At 33.5% G+C, this 27,756-nt stretch overlaps 1 protein-coding gene across 7 annotated transcripts in view; it reads right to left on the reverse strand.

Moving 5' to 3' along the window:
- Positions 1-27,756, reverse strand: part of Hook3 (hook microtubule tethering protein 3) — a 159,905-nt gene that overhangs the window by 17,320 nt on the left and 114,829 nt on the right. For 2 of the 7 annotated variants that reach the window (XR_007108464.1, XM_047550945.1), the window contains exons 18-23: positions 26,854-26,888; positions 22,594-22,676; positions 20,457-20,557; positions 19,158-19,262; positions 18,924-18,995; positions 15,212-15,348 (exon numbers count right to left, since the gene is read on the reverse strand). Coding sequence is in view for 5 of the 7 variants with exons in the window: in XM_047550945.1 (XP_047406901.1) it covers positions 15,212-15,348; positions 18,924-18,995; positions 19,158-19,262; positions 20,457-20,557; positions 22,594-22,676; positions 26,854-26,888 (533 nt within the window). In the remaining 2 variants the exon portion in view is untranslated. The other 5 variants (XR_007108465.1, XM_047550946.1, XM_047550944.1 and 2 more) reach the window with 5 other exon arrangements.

The raw sequence follows: 27,756 nt of genomic DNA on the forward strand, positions 1-27,756 counted from the left end.
AACAAGTATAATATGAATCTAAAGTAATACAACAACCACTAAAATAATACTAGAGTTGTAACAAAAAGTGACCAAAGGGGATAAAATGGAATTCTAAAAAATACTCAATTACTCCAAAAGAACACAGAAAAAGACAACAATGAAAAGACAAATAGCAAGATGGTGATTCAAACCTAACCATATCAATAATTGTATTAAAAATAGCCTAAACACACAATTAAAAGGCAGAGGTTAGGTTAAAAAAGAAAGAAAGAAACTATATGCTTCCCACAAGAAATTTGCTTTAAATATAAAAACACAAGTAAAAGGAGAAAACTAAACAAAAATACAAAATAAAAAATACATATATACACACAACATACTAAACACCAGTAAAAGACAGTTGGAGATCTAGAGACTATCATGCTAAGTGAAATCCAAAAAATTCAAAGGTTGGATGAATGTTCTCTCTGATATGTGGATGCTAACAAATAACAAGATGAGGGGGGTGGAATAGAAGTTCATTGGATTAGAGAAAGGGAAATGAAGGGAAGGAGGGGAATAGGAACAGGAAAGACAGTGGAATGAATCGGACATAACTTTCCTATATTCATAGATGAATACACCACCAGTGAAACTCCACATCATGTACAACCATAAAAATGGGATCCCAATTAGAATAAGTTATACTCCACGTATGCATAATATGTCAAAATATACTGTGATGTATATCTAAAAAAAGAGAAAAAGAGTTGGAGTATGCATAATAATGAAAGTAGATATTAGCTAAAATAAAATTAGCAGAATAATTTCATAATAAAATGTCAAATCATCAAAAAGATAATTCTAAACATTTAAGGATCTAACACCTTCAAAATAGAAAAGCAAGAACTGACAAATTATAATAAAAAATCCATAATTGTGGTTAGATTTCAACACACCTATCTTAACAACTGATAAAAAACTAGAAAGGAAAAAACTAAAAAATATTTATAGTGAGGTAGGATAGAAGAAGATAGGTAGAAAGGAGACAAAAGGAAAGGTAAAAGAGACTATAGCTGTAAACCTAAAAGCCTCATGGATCAGATCTACTTTTCCTTCAGGACAATCACTTTCAAATTCCTGAGAAATCACAAATCTTAGTTATTGTAAATTCACTCCTGTATAAAAACTGCCTCATTTTGGTTAAGCTTACATTAGCCTATAATGCATTTTCAGATTAAACAAAGGGAGATGTATTTTAAGAAACCTAGATTAGTCACATTTCAAATATTGTCTATTAGATAGAGTAACAATGTCAACCTGAAGATGTTGGAGTGAACAGATCACTGTAAACTTCTTGTGATCCATGACCAAAGAAATGAGTTCACCATACTGATGTTGTTCCCACATTCCATCCCACACACAGCTGTTTCCTTTAAAATTAGAGCCCCAAACCCCAAAAGCATGTCTCACTCTCAAATGCTTAGATTTCTTCCTTGTTTGTGCACTGCCCTATTGCTTTTTTCCACTGAATAACTTTTTCAGTGCTTTACTTTCTCATGCACCTTGAAATTTTTCCATAGCAATTGTGAAGAAAGCACCAGGGCTGAGTTGAGGTCTCCATCTTCCCTTTGGAAGGATCTACGTCTCAGACTCTACCTGGTGACAACTTTATTTATAATAGCTCCAAACTGAAAATACCTCAAATGTCTTACAACTGGTGAATGCATTAACATTTGTATAATGGTATGCAATAAAAAGGAATGAACTATTGATACATACAACATGGATAGATCTCAAAATAATTATGCTAAGTAAAAGCCGCCAGATAAAAATGAACACATGCTACAAGGTTCCATTTACCTAAAATCACATAGTATGCCAAATAATCTACAACAGAAAGCAGGTAAGTAGTTGCCTAGTAAAGGGGATGGGTGAATAAGAGTGATCAAATTGTTATATGCACGAATGAATGTGACACAATGAATCCCACTATTATAATTACAATGCACCAATTTTTAAAAAGCAGGAATGGGTGCAGCAAGGTGGGAGGGGCTGGAGGGATTACAAAGGGGTCTGAGAAAACTTCAGCTGGGAATATGAATAATTTGTAACTATACATAGATGTATGTTCACATTTTGGAAAATTTCTTAAAATACAGTACCAGAAGTAATACCAGGATACCTAAACTTTTATATATAATTTATAGCTCATGCTACATACAATTAGATATATATCCAAATACATGAGTGTAATTGTGATTTCAAACTTACAGAATTTCTATATAGTACCTGCTGCAGGTTTTGTTCACACACCTCAGTGAATGGGCTCAGCATAGCAATTAGAAAATAGGGAAATATTTTCCCTTCAAAAGTATGGTCTTTGTAGGAGAAATTTTCCTTCCTTTTGAATCTAGAGTTCACTGTGGTAAATTGGTCATTCCTTCACTGAAAAGTGGGAGTATATTCTGTCAGCCTTTGATCTGATCTTGTGAAAGTTTAGACAAGCTAAGAGAAGCTGTGTAGGCTTGAAGGTAGTTCGTAAGAAGTTTAGAAGCATTTACCTGGGTCCCCTGGAACTTTTGCTGTGGCAGAAGATAATTGCAAGTAATAAATTTGCAATAAATGCGAGACAACTTCTTCCCCCTTCCCCACCTCCTCCTCCTTTTTTTTTTTGGTCGTATTGGGGATGGAATTCAGGGCCTTGCACATGCTAGGCAAGCTGTTGGGGTAAACGCTAGTTAGTGCCTTGGAAAGCTCACACTGGGCAGTGAGATAAGAAAGACTATAAAGAATGTGGTAAGGAGGGCTGGAGTTGTGACTCAGGTAGAGCACTTGCCTAGCATGTGTGAGGCACTGGGTTCGATTCAATCCTCAACACCACATAAAAATAAATAAATAAAATAAAGGTATTGTGTCCATCTACAACTAAAAAAAAAATAACATGGTAAGGAAAGATGAAGAAGGGGAAGTGGCTACTTCCCTTATCTCCAATCTTTAGGGGAGAATGAAAGCAGAGAGACCTTGGTTGTAGAGTGTACTCAAACATCTGAAGAAATCCATCTGCACAGTGGGTATGCAACCTATCCTGTATATTTCCCCTGCTTGTAATTGTAGTCTAGCCCTCTAGGCTGTCCTGGCCTGTTGCTGCAAGGAGCATGTAAGTAATAAAATGTCCAAAACCTCTGAGTCCTCCAAGTTCTTTCTTTGGGATCAATAAAGAGCATGGTTGAGGCATTTGCAGCCCTGGGGTTGGGCATGAGCACTCTAGCACTGAGCCACATCCCCAGCCCTAAGACTTTATCTTGTGAGAAAATCTAAACTAATTGTGTTAGGTGGCTGTGTAGAGAACTGCCTTTAGGAGTGCCCGATGCGTACTTCCTCCAATGATTTTAGCCTTAGAGTAATAGAGGACAGACAGATGTTAGTGGTGGGAACATGGAGTTAAGGGAATAACGCTATGAACTGTACCTTTTGTGCTGACTCCACACGCTTTCTTTTCTAAGAAGCAATTTACCTGCAACTCTGCTGTCTTACATGGACAGGATGTTACATTCCTCAGTAAACTACCTGTTATCTGCAGAACAGTAGGCCCGAAATGTCAATAAGAGGAACACAGGGTACCCTGAAGAGATGGACTTTTGTGACCCTTACACAGACCAGATCCCAGAACTCAGGGAGACAAGGATAATTTTCCCTAACCATAAAACCCTTTAAAACAGATTTCAATTAGAACCAATCAGCATGGGTCAAAGTGACCTAGAGTGGTCATGGCAGTGGGGACTTGAAAGTCTGATGTTGTCCTGCTGTCAACCAAAAGTCAAGAGGTGAACCTGGGAGGGACCCTTTGGAAATTTCCCTGGTACCCTCAATAAAAGTGGAGGGCAGAAGAGGAACACTGTACCTCTCCTCTCTGAGAATGTTGCCTTTTCCCTTTCCTATCCCTTCAAATAAACTCATACCTGTTACTCTGAGTGACAAGTCTGAAATCTTTGACTTGATTGCAAGCATCTCGGTTTGAAGGGGGGCAGGGTGTTCATGTTGCATCAGTTTCCCAGAAGGCCCTGGCCCTGTAACAAGACATCATCTAACCACAACTGAATGGGGAGGCCTCAATGGAAGAGTTGAGTCTGTTTCCAGGCCTTTGCGAGATAATGTATTGTTCTAGGAAGCAACTGAGTTTCAGAGAGGTCTGTGATATAGTTAACAGATAACCACAACAGTGGCACATATGTACTCAAGGCACACCAGACTTCCAGTTGGGTGATGCCCCTCTATTTAGGAACTTTAAATGCTAATAATCTTCCATGATTAGAAATGAAGAAAACTTACATTTTTCCAATATTAAAATATCACATTAAATACAAATTCAAATGTGCCCTATATTAGTTATACGCGTACTAGTTTGTCTGTATTGCTGCTAACTTCATTTTGGAATTACTTAGCTCATTGTTTTAATGTAAATGCAATCAATTTCCATTCTGCTACCAACATTTTACATAACACTGAAGATGCCAAATTTCAATAATATTTAAGATAGAGTGATGGACAAAAGGGTGTACAAATGAGTAAGTGGGGTATTTATTGCCTAAATAGGATGTTTCAGCAACAAGGCTGTAAATGGTGAGTTACGTTGCCATGAAAAAGTGCTGTACTGTGGGAAATTGATCATGTTAACAAAACCCTAAAAAGGAAAAGAGCTATGTTTAACTTTTATCAGTAAGAACTCAGGTTAGTTAGCTCATATGCACTAAGTAGCAGACTAAATCAACAAAAAATCTATCAGTTATTAAGGAAAAATCTCAAGGACTATTCTGGATTTATAATAAGATCAGTGATGTAATCCTCAAATTGATAAGACACAATCTGCAAGAGCAGAAAAAAAATCTAAGCTGAATTTTTATACAAGTCTTTATTTACAACTTGTTTAACAACTGTACACTTTTTGCAGCCTTGAAAACATTTTTTGTACTTGAATGGGAAAATATAGTTTGACCAAATCTTAACTTTATTCTCCATATACATATACATATATTATATGCATACATATAAACACATACATATAATTAATACCATAACAAGTTGGCAGTTGTATAATTAAGATGAGTGATACCAAAAGGAAATATAAGACTTCAAAAACACTAAAATCCATCTTCTGATGGTTTTTTTTGACTTTGTTTTTTGTGATTTTAGTTAAAATTTCTTACTGAAGCTTTCTAACAAGTCATTCACCTCAGAAAAACAGTGAGAAAATCTACCAATTTCAATGCATAGGAAGTTGTTGGTAAACTTGGTAAACAGGTAGAAATGCTTGGACACTGTTATGTTCAATCACAACATTGTTCAATCCGTATTATACTTTCATTTGTGGAGTGAGAAATTTAGAGTTCTATGTGGGCATAATTTTTGGATTATAATGGCAAAGAACAAAATTGTGAAATTATAAATTCAATAGTTAACCAGAATTAAGAATTTATCTAGCAATACTCTTTTTGCAAAGGCTAAAATGCAAGATGGAAACTACAATGTTCAATATGAAAATAGCGACAATTCATAGAACAATCAAAAATACTAAACACATGAGTATAAGGCTTTAGAGCTGGGAATGTAATCAATACAACACCAACTCCAATTTACTAAGGTGTTTTCTAATTCATCTGAAACATTTAAAAAATACAACACGGGAAAAAAGTCTCTTTTTATTCCCCAATTTTTAATATTTTTATATTTTGAATCTACTAATCAAAATAAGGCAAAATATTAATGTTTGAATTTTACCATTTATACATAATCAAAAATTCAGTTTGATGGGCAACTGTCAAAACATGATAATTTCAAAACAAGATAAATCTAGCAATTATTTTCTGGAGTACAAAGCATTATGAATCATACAGAACCTGTAAACAGCAGTGATATTTTAGTGCATTTGAATCAAAAGTAACTATGGCTATTAAAAAAAAATAGTACTACTGTTAAAAGAAATTAAAAGGTCCCAAATAATTTTTTGGCATTTGTGTACAGTCATTTCCTGTATCTATACTACAATGTTATGCCATATTTCTAGCATATTGAAAATTTCCCTTAACTGACATGAGTCTTTGTAGTTAGAACACATACTAAGTCAGGCCACCAAGAAAATAAAACAAATATAGCATTTAATCATCTGTATTTGAACTATGGAAAGAATTTCATCGTAACTTGCTTAGAATTTGACACTATAGATCAATTCTTTTGCCTGATTATAAAACTTTAAAAGGAAGAGGAAAGCATCTCAAAACTTCCTAACAGGATATTAATTAAGCACCAAGCCCACTCAAAAGAATTATGATTGGGAGAACGCTTACATAGCATGCTTGAGGCCTGGGTCTATTCCCAGCACCATTAAGAAGGGGGAAAATTTTTTAAGAAGTCCCTTATTTTCACTTCAAAAATTCAAAGATGTCAGAACAGATACTTTTAGCAACATTAAGCACTTTAGTAACAAGTCAAATAAACTAATACCTACTTAAAATATTTTCATTAGCTAAGACACATTCTGTAACAGTATATTGTTGTTTCACAAAGAATACTTAATTTGATTCATAATACCAGTTAATAAGAGCAGGAAGCTGAGAAGAAAAAAACAAAATATTTTGACATCAATGTACCTATGAGTGGGAAGAGTCAAATGTGACTTTAAGGAGATGGTTAAAGGGTCAAAAACAAACTGTTGACAACTTTACTAGATCTATATAAATTTAAAAGTAACACACAAGGAGAATATAATGAAGTTTATAATTTTTTTCTTGAAAATAAGCATGCCTATCTGTTTCTGCTTAAAGGAAAACTATGCATCAATTTATAAAAAGTACATTAAGAAGGGGGAAAAACCTGAAGATATTAAGGTATGGAATGATTTAATTATATCATTTGGAAAAATAAAGTGCTCAGAATCTGTTTTTGAAAAAGAATATATTGAAAATAGATTAAAAGAATGGGCTGATTTTTTTCAAGGTTGTTAAAAAACATGTATCTCTAAAAACAAGACAGAACAAAATCGAATGTCCTTATGAGCAAATCTCCCTATTCTTTGGCAGTAACATGTGTCAATATTTATGTAATAAATATTTCAGTATTTTTGGACTACAATTTGAATACTAACATATTTATGTTACAAATAGAAAAGCTCCTAAAAGAGTTGGCTCCTAAAAGAAACCCTCAAGAGAGTAAGCTGAAAACCTTGCCAAATATGAATTTGAGACAACAGCCAATTAAAAAAAAAAAAAAAAAAAAGCTACAGCAGAACTAAGAATATTTTTTAGCATTCTGACATCTTTAGCATCTGCTTTTTCCTATTATGTCTCCCCTACTGTTTTTCAGATTCTCTGATATGACAGCTCCTAAAAAGTGGCTTCCTTTCTCCTGCCTTTAGATATCTGAAATGATGAAGAAACTATTAAAATTAGGGAGATATTGTAGATTTGTATTAGGAGACAGCCCCTTCCCTCCCAAAAAGGGGAAGATTTGTGTTTTTTTGGTGGGGTGAGTACTAGGGATTTAACCCAGGGGCACTTTATCACTGAAATACATCCCTAGTCCTTTTTATTTTTTATTTTGAGACAGGATATTGCTAAGTTGCTGAGGCTGGCCTTGAATTTGTGATCCTCCTACCTCAGCCTCCCAAATTGCTGGGATTACTATACCTGGCAAATAAGATAAGTCTTCTGATTAAACAGAAGACTGTTTCATATTAATACGACTCTGGAAAACAACGTTTTAAGTGTGTCTGCATTTAAGATGTTTTGGTTTTAGGGTGTTATGTTTTAAAAGAGGCTTTTTAATGTGATATATAAAAAGTAATCGATGCCCAGTAACCCAACCCAGCTACAAACAGATTTCTAGACTTAGAACTTCAGATTCCTGACTAAAATATTAATAGAAAATGCCACAGAAAAATTAGAAGGGAAGAGGGCAAATAATTATCTAATATTAGTAAAGTGCTGTAAATCTTGCTGTAAAGTATAAATAACACAAATGATCAGAATAATAGTATATAATATTAAGACACTTGTCTCTAACACTGACATACATAAAATAAACAGACTACAGAATATATATACAGTAATCAATTGTCCATAGGTTGACAAACACATCAAATACAAACATGGTTTTCATTAATTTTATAATATACCTGCTAAACTAATTACTTTCTTTTGTCAATTCAGAGCTCTTTCAAGTGATAAAGCCTACTCAGAAGCCTCCTTTATGTCTACACAAAAGCCTCAGCATGATTTGGTAGTTTTTTGTTTTTGTTTTTGTTTTTGTTTTTTTTCCTCTCCTATCACTTTTGAGTTTGTTCTCACGATATTTCTTTTTTTTCAGCTCCTAATAGATGTCATTCAGGATTTGATTGCCCCTGGGGCCTAAAATTTTGAGGCTTTGGACATCTCTGACTTTATCCTCAGACCCTAAATACCTGATTTTCAGCCTAGTGGTAATGTATCAGGTACATAAAGGTTCACTTTAAATGTCTTTAAAAATGTCTACTTTGGCCTTCATTTTAATTAAACATCATCTTTTGTGGGACTACTATGTGTAATTAAGGGGGATATAACATTAAGCCCATGGCTTGTAAACTAGAAAAAAATGGCAGAGCTAGATAACTGTTGGGAAGTTGGTCATGATTTTCAGACACCACAGATCTTTTTCTCATCTCATCAAATTATACTACTTTTAATAGTCTAAAATAAACATCTTAGACTTAGTAATGGCTTAATGGTCTCATAATGAGAGTAAGTGTTTTCCCCTCCACTAATCACAAACATATACAGTTATATTATGTGCCTGGTTAATACTTGATGAAGGGAAGGACAATTAGAAATGAAATTAATTTTTGTCTAAACTTTTATCAAATTACACAATAAAGACAGATTTTATGTAAACTATTACTTCAGAAACATTTGTTAAGATAGTGTAAGTTTTTGTTGTATTAGTACTTCTATCTGCTTAGATGTTTGTTAGTAATTGGGCATTTTTTATCCCAATATCCATCCTACTTTCTAGAATGGATTTCCTTAAAAATCTGTTACTTCCTTTGATTTTTATCATCACATGCATACTAGATGCAAACTTAACTTCACAGAATATTAGAAAATATGAGAAAAAAATACTGAAGAGACAGCAAGTAATTCCTAATATCTATGTGTGTGTGTTTGTGTGTGTATGTACGTATCTATATTAGGAAGCTCTTATGGACTCTCCACAATTTCCAAAACTTGTTCATCAAGATAATGTCCCTTCTCTGTTCTTTCAGTGAAATGGGAAAAATCCAAGGATATTCATGTTTAAATACAACATTATATTTAGATTTTATGAGTTTTTCTATTCAAAAACATGTGAACTGGATTAATGAAAGGTTTCTGAAGAATAATCAACATGTTGTCCAAAATAAGGAAAAAATTTAAAAAAAGAAAAAGAAAAGGGTGGGGGGATTCCATCGAAATCAGTGGAGTAGAGGAAGGGATTGAGGGGGAGAAAGGAGGGATGGAAGAAGGGAAGAACAGCAGAGTGAATCTGACCTATCTTTCCTATGTATATATATGAATATACATAGTGCATTTCACCTTTACGTACGTTGACAAGGCACTAATTAAAAAAAAAAAAAAAAAACTACAAGTAAATAACAGAAAGATCAGTAGAGTAGAGGGAAGGGAATGCGGAGGGCCTTAGGAGGGAAAGCAGAAGCACTGAATTAGACCAAATTATATTCTATTTTTTAAAATTATGTCAGAATGAATTCTAATGTTATGTACAACTAAAAAATAAAAAGAACTATCAATATGTACTTCCCAAGAACATAATCAGTGCTTTAGAAGTTGAACCCATCACATTTGTGCTGTCCTTCATTTTATAAAAATGATGCTATATAGTAATACTTTCATAATTTGGGGGAATAAGGAGGGGTAGAAATTAGCTTTGTCAGTAGAAAATCATTTTGTTCTCTAGGCTTTTGAGAACTAAACAGTATTGAAAACTTTAGAACATTATTATTAAGAAATAGGGCAATAAAACATCTAAATTTTTCAATAAAGTGAACATATGACAATTACTTAAATACTTCTTACAGAAAGTAAAAAATCAGAAAACAGATACATTGAGACTAGCCTAAAATAAAAAAGTTGATGACATAAGATATTCAAATCAGGGCTGGGGCTGGGGCTGTGGCTCAGTGGTACAGCGTTTGCCTGGCATGTCTGATGCCCTTGGTGATCCTTAGCACCATTATAAATAAATAAATAAAATAAAGGTCCATTGACAACTAAAAAAAATTTTTAAATGATACTCAAATTATTATAAGAATAAATTCTGAAACTTCTTTCTAAATATAATGAAAGTGGGTTGGTCAGCTACTAAAATAACCTACATTTTAATTGGATTATAGGAAAAGAAATTATCTGTATTTTTCTTTTTAATTTTTGTGGTGCTAGGGATTGAGCTACTAGGGAAGCTCTCTAGCACAGAGTACAAACACAGTTCTTTTAGTTTTGGGACAGAATCTTGCTGAATTGTCCAGGTTGGCCCTGAATTTGTGATCCTCCTGCCTCACCTCCTGAGTAGCTGGTATTACAGGCCCGGCCACCAAGCCTGGCAGAGATTTTCTTTTGAATATTGAATGGGAAACCCTTTTAACTTATAAAAGAAAAGAAATTTTAAATGATAAAATAATTTTCTAAGATTTTTGTCTGATATTCCATTGTATTTTGTTCAGTACATTCTTTCATTTTAGGATGTCACGTAAGTTTCAGTCACTGTTAAGAAGTACAAGGCTAAATTAGTTTGATGACCTTTTTGAGGTAAAAAAATAAATCCCTTTACACATAATAATAGAAAGTCAAAATAGGATAGAGTACAACTGAATGTTTAAGTATTTGCCTAACATGCACAAGGTCCTGGGTTCAACTCTCAGCACCAATACAACAAACAAAAACTCAAAATATTCTTTCATAGTTTAATGAGTAGACAACAAAAGACATTTGATATTAATGTTCTTATTACAACCTGAGCAAAAAGCAAGATGCCAAGCATTATCCTCTCACTTTGCTCAAAGATGTTCTTGCCTACATGGCTATAAACTAGCTAGGTTTCCACTAGTTGAGCCAATCTTACATTTTCCAACTGGATATAACTGTAACATTCCTGGAATATGAGATCTGGACAACTAAAGATGAAATGCAGAGAATTCAGAGAATTTTTGGAAATTTAGATTTTGTTTTAAGGTGATTCTCATGGTGGAATAAAAATTGAAGTTTTAAAAATGGTGTTACCACTAAAACTTTAATAGATGAATGCTTGCATGAGAACAAGAGACACTCCAAACTATTTTACGTTTACTTAAATAACAAGACTAAACTGTCACTGAAAAAATGTAAAGTAGCTTACAGATAAAATGTATCTTTTCTTCAACCTTACTCATCTTTCACTTAACAATCCCTCACTATTGAACTATTTGCACAGCACAGATTTTCATTTCTTTGTGAGAATGAAATGCACCTTTATTTCTAACTGAATAACTTTAGCTTAATTTTGTACAATTGTTTTAATTATATTAACTAAATAAAACTTCAAGAAAATAAAGACCACATTATTATAATCTAATCATCTCATTAAGTCAATTTTGCCAGGCTAACATAGCTAATAGAAATAATTTAATCTTGATAAATTTTGGAATCTGGGTCTTTCATTTAGGGACTTCTTTTTTGGTAATTATCAAGTAGTTAGACAAATGGTAAAAAGATACGATCTAGATTTTGAAAGTTCTTTGAAAATATGTACAACTGTACTATTAATTTTCATTTTAGACATATAAAGTATTATATTTACTGGATTTGTTTCCTATTATAAACACATACTTAAACACACACTATGGAACATAAATGTTAATATTTTTTAGTTATTTACTTTGCATTTTCTTACCTTGGTTAGGAGGAGCACAGAAAATAGGCCTTTTGTTTATAAGAATTCGGAAGCTGTGGTGACAGCTCAAACTGACCTAATGCAGTTCCTCAATGTACACAAACATGATGGCTTCACAAAGCCACTGGATGCAAGAAAATATAGCTCAGATCAAGCCCCTAAAGTCTCTCTTTATTTTTGTGCCAGGGATTGAATCTGGGGGTGCTCAACCACTGCCACTGAGCCACATCCTGTCCTGTCCTTTTTTTTTTTTTTTTTTTGAGATGGGGTCTTGTTAAATTGCTGAGGCTGGCTTTGAACTTGTGATTCTCCTGCCTCAGCATCCTGAGTCGCTGGGATTATAAGTGTGTGCCACCGTGCCCTCCTAATGTCTCTTAACATGTGGAAAGACCATGCATCACCACAAACCAGCTGAGAAATTGATAATGACTTGAGAAATAGAAATGTCAGATTTCTGTCCAAAACTGGACAGGAAATATGAGTATGCTGTCATAGTTAATGTTTATTATTGGCTTTCTGAAACCTAAATTATATTTAGGTACCATTTCTTATAAAAGCCTGCTATATAACAGATGCTGAAGAAAATCAGAAATAAAATTTCCTTCTAAAAGTTTCATGTCTTTCCAACCCATTCTGAGAAAAACATCTGGGTAGCTGGGTGGGTAAGAGATTAGTACTCTCACCTCACAGACAGAACTCACATAATGGGAAGTTCAGGGTCTCATTTTCATCTGCTTTATTTTGCATAAATAATATACCAATAATTTTTATTGCCAATGTTAGTGTTCCTAATGTTTTTTTTTGGGGGGGGGGTGCTGGGGATCGAACCCAGGGCCTTGTGCTTACAAGGCAGGTACTCTACCAACTGAGCTATCTCCCCAGCCCCCCCTAATTTGTTTTTGATTTAATTAGTTTATTACAGGAATAATATACATTAAAAAGTTGATAAACTTATGAAAGCAATTAACATATCATTAAGGGTTCCAAATCAGTATGTTTATTAGTCCTAATTTGTTTTTAAAAGTGGCTGGGCTGGGTGGGTGGCACATGTGTGTAAATTCCAGTGACATGTGAGGCTGAGGCAGGAAGATCACAAGTTTCTGAGATCACAGTCTCAGAAACTCAGCAAGGCCCTAAGCAACTTAGTGAGACCCTGTCTCAAAATGAAAAATAAAAAGGGCTGGAAATGTAGCTGAGTGGCAGGGGTCCTCTGAGTTCAACCCTCGATACCACCCCCACCTCAAAAAAAAAAATGTAGAATGTTTATGTTATTTGTGAAATAAAGGTAGGGGTGAGAACCATCTCAAGTAGTTTTTAATATTCTGTTGTCAAAATCTGATACATTAGCAGCTGTCCTGTCCACACCTGTAGTATCAGCCACTTTGGAGGGCGAGGCAAAGGACAGAGGATTACCTGAGCCCAAGGGTTACAGGCCGACCAGGGTAACATAGCAAGACCCTGTCTTAAAAAAAAAAAAAAAAAAAGGATTTGATCTATTGACCAGGCTGTGTAGACTAAAATCCCTCAATACATTCTATTCACTTGGCTCTCTCCATTATTACTGATTCTTGCTGTTTTATACTCGTCTGAGGCACAAGCATTCAACTACGGTCAGACTTAGGCACATAATGTAAAAAAAGAAGAAAAACAAAACAAACCTGCACAATGCATGGGGTTGTTTCTGTATATGTTCTAATATCTATCTTCAAGAATGATTTCTGAACGAGGTCCTCTTTCTTTTAAAAGATGAAGGGTTGAAAAACCAAACACTTAAATATAGTTTCTGAAGTCCTAACTGAACTTCATTTAAAGTTTCTTACTTGTATTTGATACATGAAATTAAATGAAACCTGAACTTCCAAATATAGAGTATATGAAATAATATCCTCTTATTAGGTGACCTGTCTAAAAACAAACAAAAAAATCCTGATCTAATTTCAGAAATTTTTGCTTTAAGAAAAATGTGCTATGGTGCAAGAAAAAGGCTAGAGGGGAAGTCAAATACAATTTGGGACCAAATACCTATACAAGTTAATGTGGAAAAAGTTAAACAGAAGGCATTTCATTTTCAAATGAATGCTATCTTGCATTTATATAGCACCTTATAGAAACAAAAGTGCTTTACAATGATTACTTGACAGTCATTCATCAAGGTAAAGAAAATGTGGTTTATAATGTAAGCACTTTGAGGCAACCAAATACCCAAGAAAATCTATTCAGTAATGAATTCCTGACTAGTAGATAGATTTAAGAAAAAATGTAGCGAGATCTGTGATAATATTACGTAGAAGAAGTCACTTACTGATCTTAATGAATGATATTAAGATGTTAAGTATCAGAAATTATTGAGAAATAGAGGGTTTATATAAAGGAAGAAGTAACACAAATGAGGCACAAATCAACGAACTGCCCAAAAGGTAAGGCTACGTATTACTTGTAAGTATATGAAAAATAAATCTTTCAGATATGGAGAGCAATTGAAAGTATAAAGTCAAGCAATGGCTAGAATTTGATCCTAAGATATTTCAAAGCAAGAAAAAAAATATACTGTGTCATTTTTTTCTTCTGTTAATCTCTCCTAAAATAACCTCACCAATGCATTTACTTCTGCCAGCAAACAAGATAGCAGGAAATAAGGAAATTTTACATATTTAAAAATTGTCTCCAAATCTTTGAACAAATTTAATTTCCTATAAAACAATGTGAAAATTCATTTTTCTCTTCTAATTCTGTCAGGTGCCTCAAGTAAGATCTGATTAGCACCTCTGCCAATGTGTAAGTCTTTGCAAAAAGTGCACTTGCCAACTATTTTGTGTAGTAAATACGCAAGTTATTTGAAGTGCATTTGGAAAACAATTGAAAACACAGATTAATACATCATAAAAAGATTAATTCCCTTTAAACAAAGACATTCTTATAAAGCATGATAACACATAGGCACAATAAAGAATATAAATTGTATATCAATTATTGGCAGAAAATCTAATTCATACAAAGCCTACACCATTGGGGAAGAGGACATTTTCATACAAAGAAAAGTATTACACTATAATACAACACTTTTAATTGGACATTTACAAATTTTTGGCACATTAAAGGGAACTTAAAAGACTACAAAATAAAGGACAAAGAAACTAAAAGAAAGAGAGGAAAAGTCCTCAAATGACAAACACTAATTATTGACATAGAAGAGAAACAAAAAGTAAGCTGGCTGAATTTCCTGAAATGTCATTATATGTAACAGAAGTATGCTTTCGATGCAGGTTGCTTTTTATTTCTAATGACAAGACTTTTCTACCTTGCTGTGGCTGGTTGAACATGGCCTGGATAAGATCTTCTTGTGCTGGTTGCTTGTCTTTGCCTAGCTAGAAATGACTGCCCTGAACCTGTACTAGCCAGCCTATCTTCAGCAGCCTTTTTGTGCAGAGTCATTCCCTAGAACATAAAAAATACATATAATAGTTAATGAAAAAATATTGGCATACACTCACATACACACAAAAAAAATCTCATCATGCAGAATTTATGACATTGCAACATAAAGCAGAGTTAGGAATATTAATTCTACTCAGATTAAAATCTGACAGAGGCATTTTAGTTCTAACAAGTAGAAATCTTCTTTTGGAGAAATTAAGGCTTAATTTTCTCAATTCACAATTACCAAAACAATAGATAATGGAGACAAATTTTTGAAATATATTCCCCATATTTAATCACAATTCCCTTTCAAATTAAATACATAAAGTGATTTTCCAAGAAATAAAGTACAATTGATTAGGAGCAGTTGATTCACATGAGTTATGGAAATCACACAGCTTTTTTAGAAAGGAAAAACACAGATGCACTTATTTCTTGAGATGGAAAGGCACACTAGGCATTATACATACCAACAAGCTGTTTTTCTTCACTTCAAAGCAGACGTGTATTCCCAAAACAAATTAAGAAATGTTCCTGAGAGCCCAAACAGAGGGCCCAACAAAGAGTTAGGGAGTCTCTCTTGAAGACAGAAGGATCACCTCCTACTACCTTAGAACAGAGAGAGAAGGCACAATTGCCTGGCTCAGAGCACCTTAAAAAGGAGGGAGGAGACCTCCAGAGTGCTCCCATAATGAGGAAGAATAACAATGATAATTATAGCACTACTTTACTAACAGCAGATCTGCAAGTAAATGAGGAGAAAAGCAATGTTGGTTGGTATTCTTTTTTATAAACTGATTATTAACAAGGATGCTTCACATGCGCCTGCAAACAGTGAAAAACTTGGCATCTCTTCCTCCATTTTGCATCTGCCCTCTTTGCTCTGAATAAGTCCCTTGAGATACCAGGAACCACAGGTCTGATAAATAAACACCTTGTGATGAATCAAACTATCCCCCCAGCCAACAGCAACTTTTTTATTGTCACCAACAAGGTCCCACCTGACCAATCCTGAGGTAATGATCAATCAGACTATCATTTGACCAAGACTACTTGACTAGGCATACTACTAGTCCCCTTAGTCTATACAGTTTGGAAGCTTAAGTCAGAATCCACCAAAGACAGAACTGGAAATGTTTCCCTTATCTTGCTGGTATAGTAATACTGATGAAAGTTCCTTTCCTGTTTTTCACCATTACTTTTTCCATTTGGATAGGACTTCCAGAGTCAAGCCTCTGGCATAGGACTCTGATAACAAAATGAAGAATCTTAGCCAGAGAAACCTTAAGAATGAAGAACTGTTGGTTAATCTCACCAATGACTAGATACAGGAAAACTGATGGGAATAAGTAGTTTGACAAGAAAGAAATAACAATGCACAGAAGATAGAAGACTAGAAGATAAGTCTTCCTATTACTAGTTTAGCTTCTAGGAAAAATCTGATTGTAGCTTTATATTTTAAATATAATTTCAGTCTATCATATATACCCAAACATACAACACATTATCCCAGTGAGAAAGCCCAGAAAAAAATCCAGATTTTCTAACTCGAAATAAAAGTATTTAAGATTTGAATAAAATTGACAAGATCTATTGACAATCTTTGATTGATTAATTTTGGTTACATATGCTGAAATTACATTTTATTTAAAATACTCTAATTTTTTCACTTTCACATTTCAAGCAATTTATTCAAATTCTTCACACATATTGAAGACCTCACTATTTATCACAAAGCTATTCTTTGAGTTACTTAATACTTTTTTCCAGCACTCACCATCTTCATTTCCATTTAAGTTGTCTGAGATACAGGACTTTCTGAATATAAGCATGATGCTGTTGCTGGTTATTTATCTGAACATAACCTTTGTTGAGTCTATTTGGAGTTACTCTTTTATTCTCTGAAGAGTTAAAAACTAGGCCTATTCTTTTTTTTTTAATTTTTGTTTTTTAGATGTTGATAGACCTTTATTTTATTTGTTTATTATATGTGGTGCTAAGAATCAAACTCAGTGCCTCACACATACTAGGTAAGCACTCTACCACTGAGCCACAGCCCCAGCCCTAAGCCTATTCTTTAGTGGCACGTCACAGAATAAATTTGGTTCCATAAGAAACAATATGTGAAGTTACAAAAATCAATTATAAATATGAAATTATTAATGAGCTCTGAAGTGCTGAGCTACAAGAATAAGAAAACTAACTAAGCTTCAGAGAAGATAAAGAGACAGAACAGTGAAAGGATTAATTCCCAGAGAATTTGCTTATTGTTTCTTTCCTTTGTGATACTGGGGATTGGACATAGGGCCTTACACATTCTAGGTAACAGTCTACCATTGAGCTACATTCCCAAAACTTTCATTTTTATTATTATTTTGGTACTGGAGATTGAACCCAGTGGTGCTTTACCACTGTGCTACATTTCCAGTTCTTTTTGAGACAGGGTCCTATTAAGTTGCTGAAAGTCTCACTGAGTTGCTAAGGCTGGCCTTGAACTTGAGATCTTCCTGCCTTAGCTTCCTAGGATGGTGAATTACAGGCATGTGCCATTACGCCCAGTTCCAGAGCTTTTAATTTAATTTAATTTTGAGATATGGCCTCTGCAGGTTGCCCAAGCTGGCCTTGAACTTGCGATCCTCTTGCCTCAGTCTCCCTAGTAGACGAGATTACATGTATGACCCATGATGTTTAGCTTCTTTTTAAAAATTTACATTTTGAGAAATTATATTTGTTAATAATAATAATATTATAAATCCAAAATGATTCTTTTTGGTCTTCTTCATCTTCTTTTTTTTGTTCTAGGAATTTAACCCAGGGCACTTTACTACTGAACTACATTCCCAGCCTTTAAAAAATTCTTTTTTTATCTTTTTAAATGTTGAGACAGGGTTTCCTTAAGTGTTGAGGGCCTTGCTAAGTTGCTGAGGCTGGCCTTGAACTTGTGATCTTCCTGTCTCAGTCTCCTGAGTTGCTGATTTCTTCTTTTAAAAAGAAAAGGAAGACAAAATGCCTGGGGAAAATGTGTAGGAAAAAGTGCTGCATTTTGTAAAATTAATAGCTATTCATATCCAGATCAGATGCTGGTGAGCATTTATTTTCTTCTGCAATATAGTTAAAGGTGTGTATGTATAGTTGTGTGTGAGATGTTGTAATATTCACTTTCAAAACTTTCAGTGGTTCAAAGTCTGGCACTGTGGTGAACACTCTCTAAACCTTTTGAGAAAAGCTATCCTTAACGTAAGCATCATTCTGCAAAGGTACTGAAATAGCACAGAAGAACTAGTGCATCTGTGGTTAGATATTATTGATGTTCCTTTCCCTACAATAAGTGACCTGGATGAACAGAAATTAAACTGACATTTATCTTTCTATTTTCTTGGGATAATGATGTTTTCAAAATGCCCTAACCCTGTTTTGGCAGGTTACCATATCTGCTTTTCAATCCTAAGGGCAGCAATGATATTGTTAGTGTTTGTTAGCATAGCAATTACTTTCAGATTCTTTTGGTAGAATTACTTTACAGTAAAGGCCAGGTGATAAATACTACATATTCATAAAACTCTGAGTTATGTTCTGAGATGCTATTTTCTTACCATATTGTACCAGGCACTAACAATGTATTTCTCCTCCATCTCTCTTTGACTCTTCGTTTTCTCATATTCTTTCTGAAGAACAAGCACAGGTAAATATGTAAAGATCTAAAATAATTCAGTAAAAACACAGCACTTATAACACTAAGTCTACAGACACAACTGCACAATATAGCAAGGCTTCCACAAAATAAAGAATCAAAAAAATCAGCTTCTTATTGCACGGTATAGGACTACCTCTAATGAGTAGAATAGTCGTTCTCTTTCCTGGAGTTGATTTTTAAGAGCTTGTATTTCTGGTGCTGCTCCTTGGTTCTGTTTAGGATCTAAGGTACGGATAACCTGCAAAATGTAATAAAAGAAAAATATAAAAAGTTTCAATAAATGTAACATCTAAAAAAGCAACTATTAAAAAAAAATCAGGGGAAATACTCAATGTACATATCTTTAAAGATATCCTACACAATCACAACAGTATTATCATCTAAAAAAATCAACAATTCTATGAACTGTTACTGTTTGATCCAACTATACATTTCCATAAGTGTACCCAAAATGTCCCTCATAAATGACTCTTTCTGCCCCAAATCCAGGACCCAAAGATAAATGCATTTCATCTGGCAGTTTCTGTGGGGCTCTTTTACATCAGAATAGCCTCTCACATTCCATTCCTGTTTCTGTTTTTCATGACACTGACTTTTATTATCCCAATTCTAGATTTACCAAATGGTTACCTGGTGGTGTTCTTTAGTTTATTCCAATAACCAATTTCCTCTATGCTGGAGGTCTAGAAGATTGCTTAAGTTCTAGTTAAACATTTTAGACAATGATATACTCTATAAGGATGCACCTAGGCTTGGCTGTAGCACCATGTGTCCTTTTCACATATATTTTTTTTAATTTTTATTTTATTAAATATATATTTAAATATTTTATTAAGTGTATATTAATATATTTTTTTATTAGTTGTAGATGAACACAATATATTTATTTTATGTGGTACTGAGGATCATACCCAGTGCCTTACATGTGCTAGGCAAGCATTCTACCACTTAGTCATAACCCTAGCCCACCATGTGTTCTTAGTTTTGATAACTGGTTGATAGTGATTGCTACTTTTTTCTTCTGTAAGGTATGTTTTCTTCTTGATAATTAGTCATTAATCTGTGGAGTGACCTATTTTGATCACTACTTCTTCTTTTTTTTTTTTTTTTTTTGATACCAGGGATTTAACTCAGGGGCACAAATCACTGAGCCATATAACCCCAGCCTTTTTTTTCTATTTTATTTACAGACAGGGTCTCACTGAATTGCTTAGCACCTCACTGTTGCTGAGGCTGGCTTTAAACTTGAAATCCTCCTGCCTTAGCTTCCTGAGTTGCTGGGATTACAGGTGTGTGCCACTGCCCTGGCTTGATCATTACTTCTTGGTCAGACTCTTTGAAAAAAGATTTTGTTCAGATAACTCTATGAGATCAGTCAGCATATTTTACTATATTTGAAGACTTCAGTGAATCATAATCAAAAAGTAATTACACTTTTGGCTTTCTCTAAATATTTTTTATATCGTTCTTCCATTTGCTTCATTTCCTCTTCTTTTTTCCGTAATGCTTCTTGTAACTCTTCAATTTTTAAGGCTGCAGATGAGATAGTGGGAAAAAGTTTAGATTATAACAATTTAAAAAATATTTTAATGACAAATTAATAATAACTAGTAACCCTGAGGAACTGTTTAGTCTATGCCTGTACATAATTTTCTTTTAAAAAAATTATAAAATATCTACATAAACATATATATGTCTTTGTATGTATGTGTATAAAAATAAATCTCAGAAAGCTTTTCTTTTTTATTAGAACACTATAGTTATACAAAGTTGTTGGGTTCACTCTGACCAAATCATTCATGCACAGAATTTGATTTACTCATTTTAGTCCCTATTCCACCCCCTTTTCCTCTCTTCCTCCCTCTTCCTATTCTCCTTCCTCTACTCTCCTGATCTGTCTTTCGTTCATTACTTTTTATTAGTGCTTTCTACATATATTAAAGTTGAAATTCCCTATGGTATATTTATATATGCATATAAAATGATTTTGCTAAATTTTTTTCACATTTCCTTCCCTTTCCTACCCCTCTACTCTCCCTACTGATCTCCTTTTTCTACTCCACTAATTCTCCCAATTCTTTATGATATTTGATCCAGCCACCCACTTACCACCCACTTTCTTTCCCTTATTTTGTTCTAGCTTCCACATTCTTCTTCGTGGCTAAGTAAAACTTCATTATGTATAGCTATGACATTTTCTTAATTCATTAATCTATTGATGGGCATCTGAGCTGATTCCATAATTTGGATATTGTGAATTGTACTGCTATACATGTACATATATTGTATATACTGTACTGCTATATGTGGCTATAGCACTACAGTAAGCTGATTTTCTTTCTTTTGGATAAATACCAAGGAGTGGGACAGCTGAGTCATATGGTGGTTCCATTCCTAGTTTCAAAAAGCTTTTCTTATAAATAAACAAGAACTCCAGTATAGAAGCGTATAAATTAAAAAGTGCCCATTGATGGATGAATGAATAAACAAAATGTAGGATAATTCATACAAGGTAATAATAGTTGGCCTTAATTCTGATACATTCTACAACATGGTGACAACATAATGTGAAATAAGCCAGACATGAAAGAATAAATATAATGATTCTACTTATATGAAGTACCTAGAATAGTCAAACTGACAGAAAGTAAAATAGTGGTTACCAAGGGCCAGAGAAAGGGAACAATTGAAAGTTATCATTTAATGCATACGGAGTTCTAGTTTGGAATGATGAAAAAGTTTTGAAGATAGGTAGTGGTAAAAGTTGCATAACACTGTAAATGTACTGAATTTCACTGAACTGTACACTTAAAATGGTTGGTTATTATTTAAAATGGTTATTTTAAATAAAAAAAGAAAAGAAAAAGTAAAAGTCTATCTTCTCACCTCCATAAAAAGGAATAAGGACAAGCTATCTATATGTAAAAATGTCAAATGGAAACACAAGTTTGGCTAACTTACATGCAACTATGCTATAAAAATATCCAACTTCATCTAATATTCATTAGAATACATAGTTAAGGAAAAGTTCAAAAGTATAATTAGTTGGGGGTAGGAATGATAGTAGAATGAATTGGACATTATTACCTATGTGCATATATGATTATATGATGTGTATTACTCTACATAATGTACAACTGGATGAATGAGAAGTTAAACTCCATTTATGTATTGTACTGTCATGTATAACTTTTTAGAACAAAAAAATATAAAAAAAGAAAAAAGTATAGTAATTTAAGACATAAAGATGATATACTCTTTCTATAAATGGGGAAAGTATTATTATTTTTTAATTTTATTTTTATTTTTTACAAACTGCATTTTGATTCATTGTACACAAATGGGGCACAACTTTTCATTTCTATGGTTGTACACAATGTAGATTCACACCATTTGTGTAATCATACATGTACATAGGGTAATGATGTTTGTGATTTCACTAGATTTCCTATGGAGAAATTCTTTAATTGCAAGAATAGGTAATATAGCTTATTTCTAAAAGAAACAAGTTGTAAAAACTCATTATCACTGGGGTAGTACATGGGTGAGGTTAATTAGAAAAAACTCACAGCTGTTGTTAAATCTTGGCTCAAGATCTTCAATAATGGCTCTCTTCTTTTGCAATTCATTATTGGCTTCATGAAGCTTCTCTCTGCAACAAAATATATGGCACTATATCACCTATTACTGTTTCTGTGTTTCTTTATCTGCTTTAAAGATTTATATTCTTTATACTTGGAATATACTTGCACTGCACACAAGTGCAATGAAACAAAGATGAAAAGACTAAATCAACATGAATTAATATCTTACAACTAAGTAAAAATGAAACAAAAATTTTTTTCATTTAACATAGTAGTCATTTGTTTTCCATGAATGTGTATAAGAGGGTAGAGATCTTTTTTTTTCTAGGAATAGGATATTATAAAAATTAACTTTTAAAATTTGCAGTGATTTTGCAATGAAAAATCTTATGGCAAAAAAAGTGAATTTCTAAAAATAAGGATTAACAGAAAGAATGCTACACATCAATAAAGAATGAAGTTATGATACATGCAACCACATGAATAGATCTCACAGAACAATACTGAACAAAGGAAGTCAAAGGTTAATACTGTATAATTTCATTTATGTGAAATTCAGAGGTGTCAAAACTAATGAAAGGGTTGGGCATAGTGGCACATGTCTGTAATCCCAGAAACTTGGGAAGCTGAGGCAGGAGTATTTTAAGACTGAGGCCAGACTAGGCAACTTAGAGAGACCCTGTCTCAAAATAAAATATAAAGGACTTGGGATGTGGTTCAGTGGTAGAGCACCCTGGATTTAATCCCAGAACTGAAAAACAAAATAAAACCACAACAAAACAAAACAAAATCTGAAGGAAGGTGATAAAGATCATCATTATGGCTAATTTGTTCATGTAACCAATCAACAGAAAGGGAAGATGCCATAAAGTTTTAGGTTGCTGGACGTATTCTACATATAGATAAGAGTTACCTTCATATGTATATAAACATTCATCAAACTACACTTAGGATCTTAGAATATGTATACTGTACTAAATATAGGTTATATTCTAATACAAAGAATTAACAAAAAGCAAGTTTTTTTTACCTAGTATTTGATACTATGTATAAACTCTCCCTTTATAGTGTTTAGCGTGGCACTATATGAATAGGAAAAGCAAGGCTGCAAAAATTGGAAGACACACTGATAAAATCACTGATAAAAACTGTGTACTTTGTTATGACTATTTCTGATATTTCCCACACATAATACTGTAATAAAGCTTTTTTTTCTCAATGAATAGCATTTTGAAGGTATACCATATACAATAAAAATATGCAGAGTTTAAAGAATAAAAAACTAAAACTAAGCTCAATGTTATTAGGTTAAAAACCAAAAATCATCCAAAACCCTTAGAAGTCATATGTATTCTCTCTTTCCAAAATTCAGAATTTTAATCATTCTCATTATTTTCATTATGGTTTTATTGCCTTTGTGGTATTCCTAAGCAACACATTGCTTATTTTGGTCAATTTTGTACTTAATCACATATTGTTCTGACTTTTTAGATTTTTCACTAAAATTTTACTGAGTTGATGTCAGTCCTAGTTTATACATTTTTACTGCTCTAACAGTATTCTATTGTTTGAATATATCTCATTCTATAGTTTTCCAATTGGTGGACATTTTTATTGTTTCTACTTTTCTATGAATACAAGTAATATTTATTCTTCCATACATTTCATGGATATGACTCCTGGTACACATGGACAACAATGTATCTAGGAATGTATGTATATAGTTATGTATACATAGAATATATAATATTCTAGTGGAACTGGTATGTCAAAGAGTAAGTGCATGTTCAAGTTTACTGTTATTAATGTGTACTCCCTACAGTAGTGAATGAGAGGTCCTACTGAGGGCGGGCCCTAACTCCAATCCCTGGTGTTCTTATAGGGAGATCTATTTGTCACTTGGTAACCATCTTGGTTATCAGATCCACTGACAATGCAACAGTATAATGTTATAATTGTTCCATTTTATTATTTAACATTGTTGCTAATTTCTTGCTTGGCCTAATTTACTAATTAAATTTTATCATAGGTATGTATATATATATATATTTTAAACAACATTATATATGGGCTTTAGAACTATTTGTAGTTTCAGGGATCCACTAGAGGTCTTAGAAGGTATTCCCCTCAGGATGAGGGAACTACAGAGAAAAAAGTGTATGTAAAGATAGAAATTAAAGCTATATATCCACAACTTAAGGAGCACCAAGAATTGCTGACCCTTAAGTAGATAGAAGACAGGCAAGGAAGAGCTTCTGCCTAAGAATCTCTAAAAGGAACCCAAATGCTGACACCTTGATTTCTTCATACATGTAGTCTCTATAATTGAGAATTTTTTTAATCCAATCATTTTGTATTAATTTGTCATGGCAGCCATAGGAAAACTAGTATTGGTTCCATCTTCACTAAATACATCCTTTCTGATGAAGTTTTTTACCATGCAAATGAATGAACACAGAACAATGATTAGAGACTAGTTTTATGAAATAAGGTATTCCAGTTTTAGTCATAAAAGAATAGGATTAAAAAAAAAAAAAAAGAATCCAGTACTAAATTCTCATTCTAGGTAATCTCACATAGGCTGAGAAGTAATATTTTTTATTCTTCTAGTCATCATAAATCTGCCTATTCTTAGACTTTCTAACAAGTCTCAAGTGCTAAGAATATCCCACATTAAGACAAAACAAAAGAAAACAAATTGGGTAACATGAGCTAAACTTCCAGACAAACAGAATTTCTTTACAATCATAGTAGAACAAGTCAGAAGTACCTCTGTAGCAGTTCTGCATAGTGAAACATTATAACACTCCAATAGGCTACCAATTCATGGTCACCCTATATTCAATGTTTGTTAAGGAGTTTGTTAGAAAAGAGAAAGGACTAAAGTTGTTACTAGGTGTGAGAAAAACTATGAAATATTCCTGACGTGGCCAATCTCAGATAAAGATGGATGAAGATTTCTTCTGTATGAGAAAATAAAATATTAATATTTTAAAACTTATTTCTTCTTTTAGATTAAAAAGTCCTACTCAAAAGCCAGGTGTGGTTCTGTTGTGGGTCAGGCTATATGATGACCGAACAGACTCCATTTTACCCTGAGATTCCATGTTACACAGGAAATGCTTCTCCCATGGGAACACCCCACCTCTGCATCCATCAAGAGTTGCCTAGCATAGCATGTTTGGCAAAAAGGCAATTCTTATATTATACAGTGTAAGATTGTTCTCCCTCTGGGTTACATTTTTCTTGGGCAGTGTACCCTAACCACATAAAATGTTAACATTTGTTTAAATGTTAGCAAGTATTCTCTGACTGTCATAGCAACAGCCGCTTGCAATTAATGTACTGACATGCTTTACTTATGATATAAAAGGTGTACTATAACCCCTGGAAGGGTGGAAGGGTGTAGACTTGCAGCCTTCCTCTGTCCTGCCAGCTGGTGAATTCGGACCGCCAGCTGGTGAGTAAAGATGGTTCCATCTCCTGCTTTAAGACTGACTGGGTGATTTATTACGATCTCGCCATAACATTTGTGACTCAGGGGGCTGAGGCAGGAGAATTGCAAGTTCCAGGTCAGCTTCAAAATAAAACACAAAAAGGGCTGGAGATGTAGCTCAATGGTAAACGATCTCTGGTACTTGATAGTGGGTAGGGGGAGACCTACTTAGATATGTTTGTGATTCAAGGAAATATGTGAAAATCTGATGTCAAGGCTTAGACTTCAAAAAGTTTACTTAAAAAGGAACATTTCACTGGTCATACTTCAGAGTTAAAAACTGCAGCCTTTGGGTGCACTCAGCTGGCTGCCTGTCTTTATATATGAAGTTTTATTGGAGCACAGTCACAACCACTAGTTTAGTATTGTCCATGGCTGCTTTCAAATTATAAATACATAGCTGAGTGGCTGTTGACCAGCACTTATACAGCCTAAGGTAATTACTATCTTGCCCTTCACAGAAGTTTTCTGATCCTTAATTTAGTGTCTCATACTCCTAACTATGATTATAAAAGCCACCATGAAGATATGAAAGCCTGAAGTCTCACAGGAGAAAACAATTCTAATGTAGTTACCATCCTGACTTGAGGATTCTTGGTGCAGATAACCTTGTAGGCACTACTAACGTGTTAAAAGAATTTTCTATATCTTCAAGGACCCACTGTGCCACTGCCTAGAACCTCTAGATCCCCCAACACAAAGCACTTTTATTCCACAATATAATAAACCTCAACAGCTTTTATACTTACAAATGTTCTTCAAGCTTCTTTTTCAGAAGTACTGACTGAAAATGAAAATAAAAATTAGTTTAGTACTTTAACTAACAAATTTTTAAAAAAATTAACAGTAGTAACTTTGAGTGAACCCTTAGTGATTTCTTTTATCAGAGACTCAAAACATTATATGTCACAGTTTAATTCTCTTTAATAAAGACAGAAAAGCAATAAGTGGTAACAATCATTATAAATATCCAGAAACTTTATCTGAATCCTTTATTTACAGTCAAATTAATGACTATTAATATTCCTGATAGACTCAATATACAGGTAAGACACTAATAATATAAGATCCTCCCCAAAAAACATTTTATCTGTTGTATTGTTTCCCTTGCATCATGATGAAGTCTCTGAGCATTTCCCATACTTACTGACTTGTGAATATGCACAGGCTACATATAATTTATGTAATGGTATGGGAAATGTGAAGGATGATAGTATGTACAGATTTTAGTATGTTGGAGAATTTGGCTTTGGGTATTTTTGTTTTTTAAAAGGTCTTTCTTTTCCCTTTTTCTGAAAAGTCTCCTGAAAAGTTGGAGATAAAAATTGACCTAAAAATAAACAATAAAAGCATTCTATATATAGAATCACTTAAAAGGGTATATATTAATAAATTTTATAAAACATTTCAAAATAAATAATTATATAATTAATTCAGCCAAACCAAATTAATACATACTTATACAAGTTGTCCAACTGATCAACAGTAGCAATGAGGAAAGAACAACCCCTTACACTAAGTTCTTCAATTTTCAGTTGCATTATTTAATAATGGTTACCATCATAATTGTTTATTCAAGTCCACTTTAATACAACTTAGGAACATTTCAAATGCACTTCTTTTCTCAGTATGTCCTGTATCACTACATTCCT

This window comes from Sciurus carolinensis, chromosome 4, assembly GCF_902686445.1.
Source record: "Sciurus carolinensis chromosome 4, mSciCar1.2, whole genome shotgun sequence".
In the NCBI taxonomy this organism is placed as follows: Eukaryota; Metazoa; Chordata; class Mammalia; order Rodentia; family Sciuridae; genus Sciurus; species Sciurus carolinensis.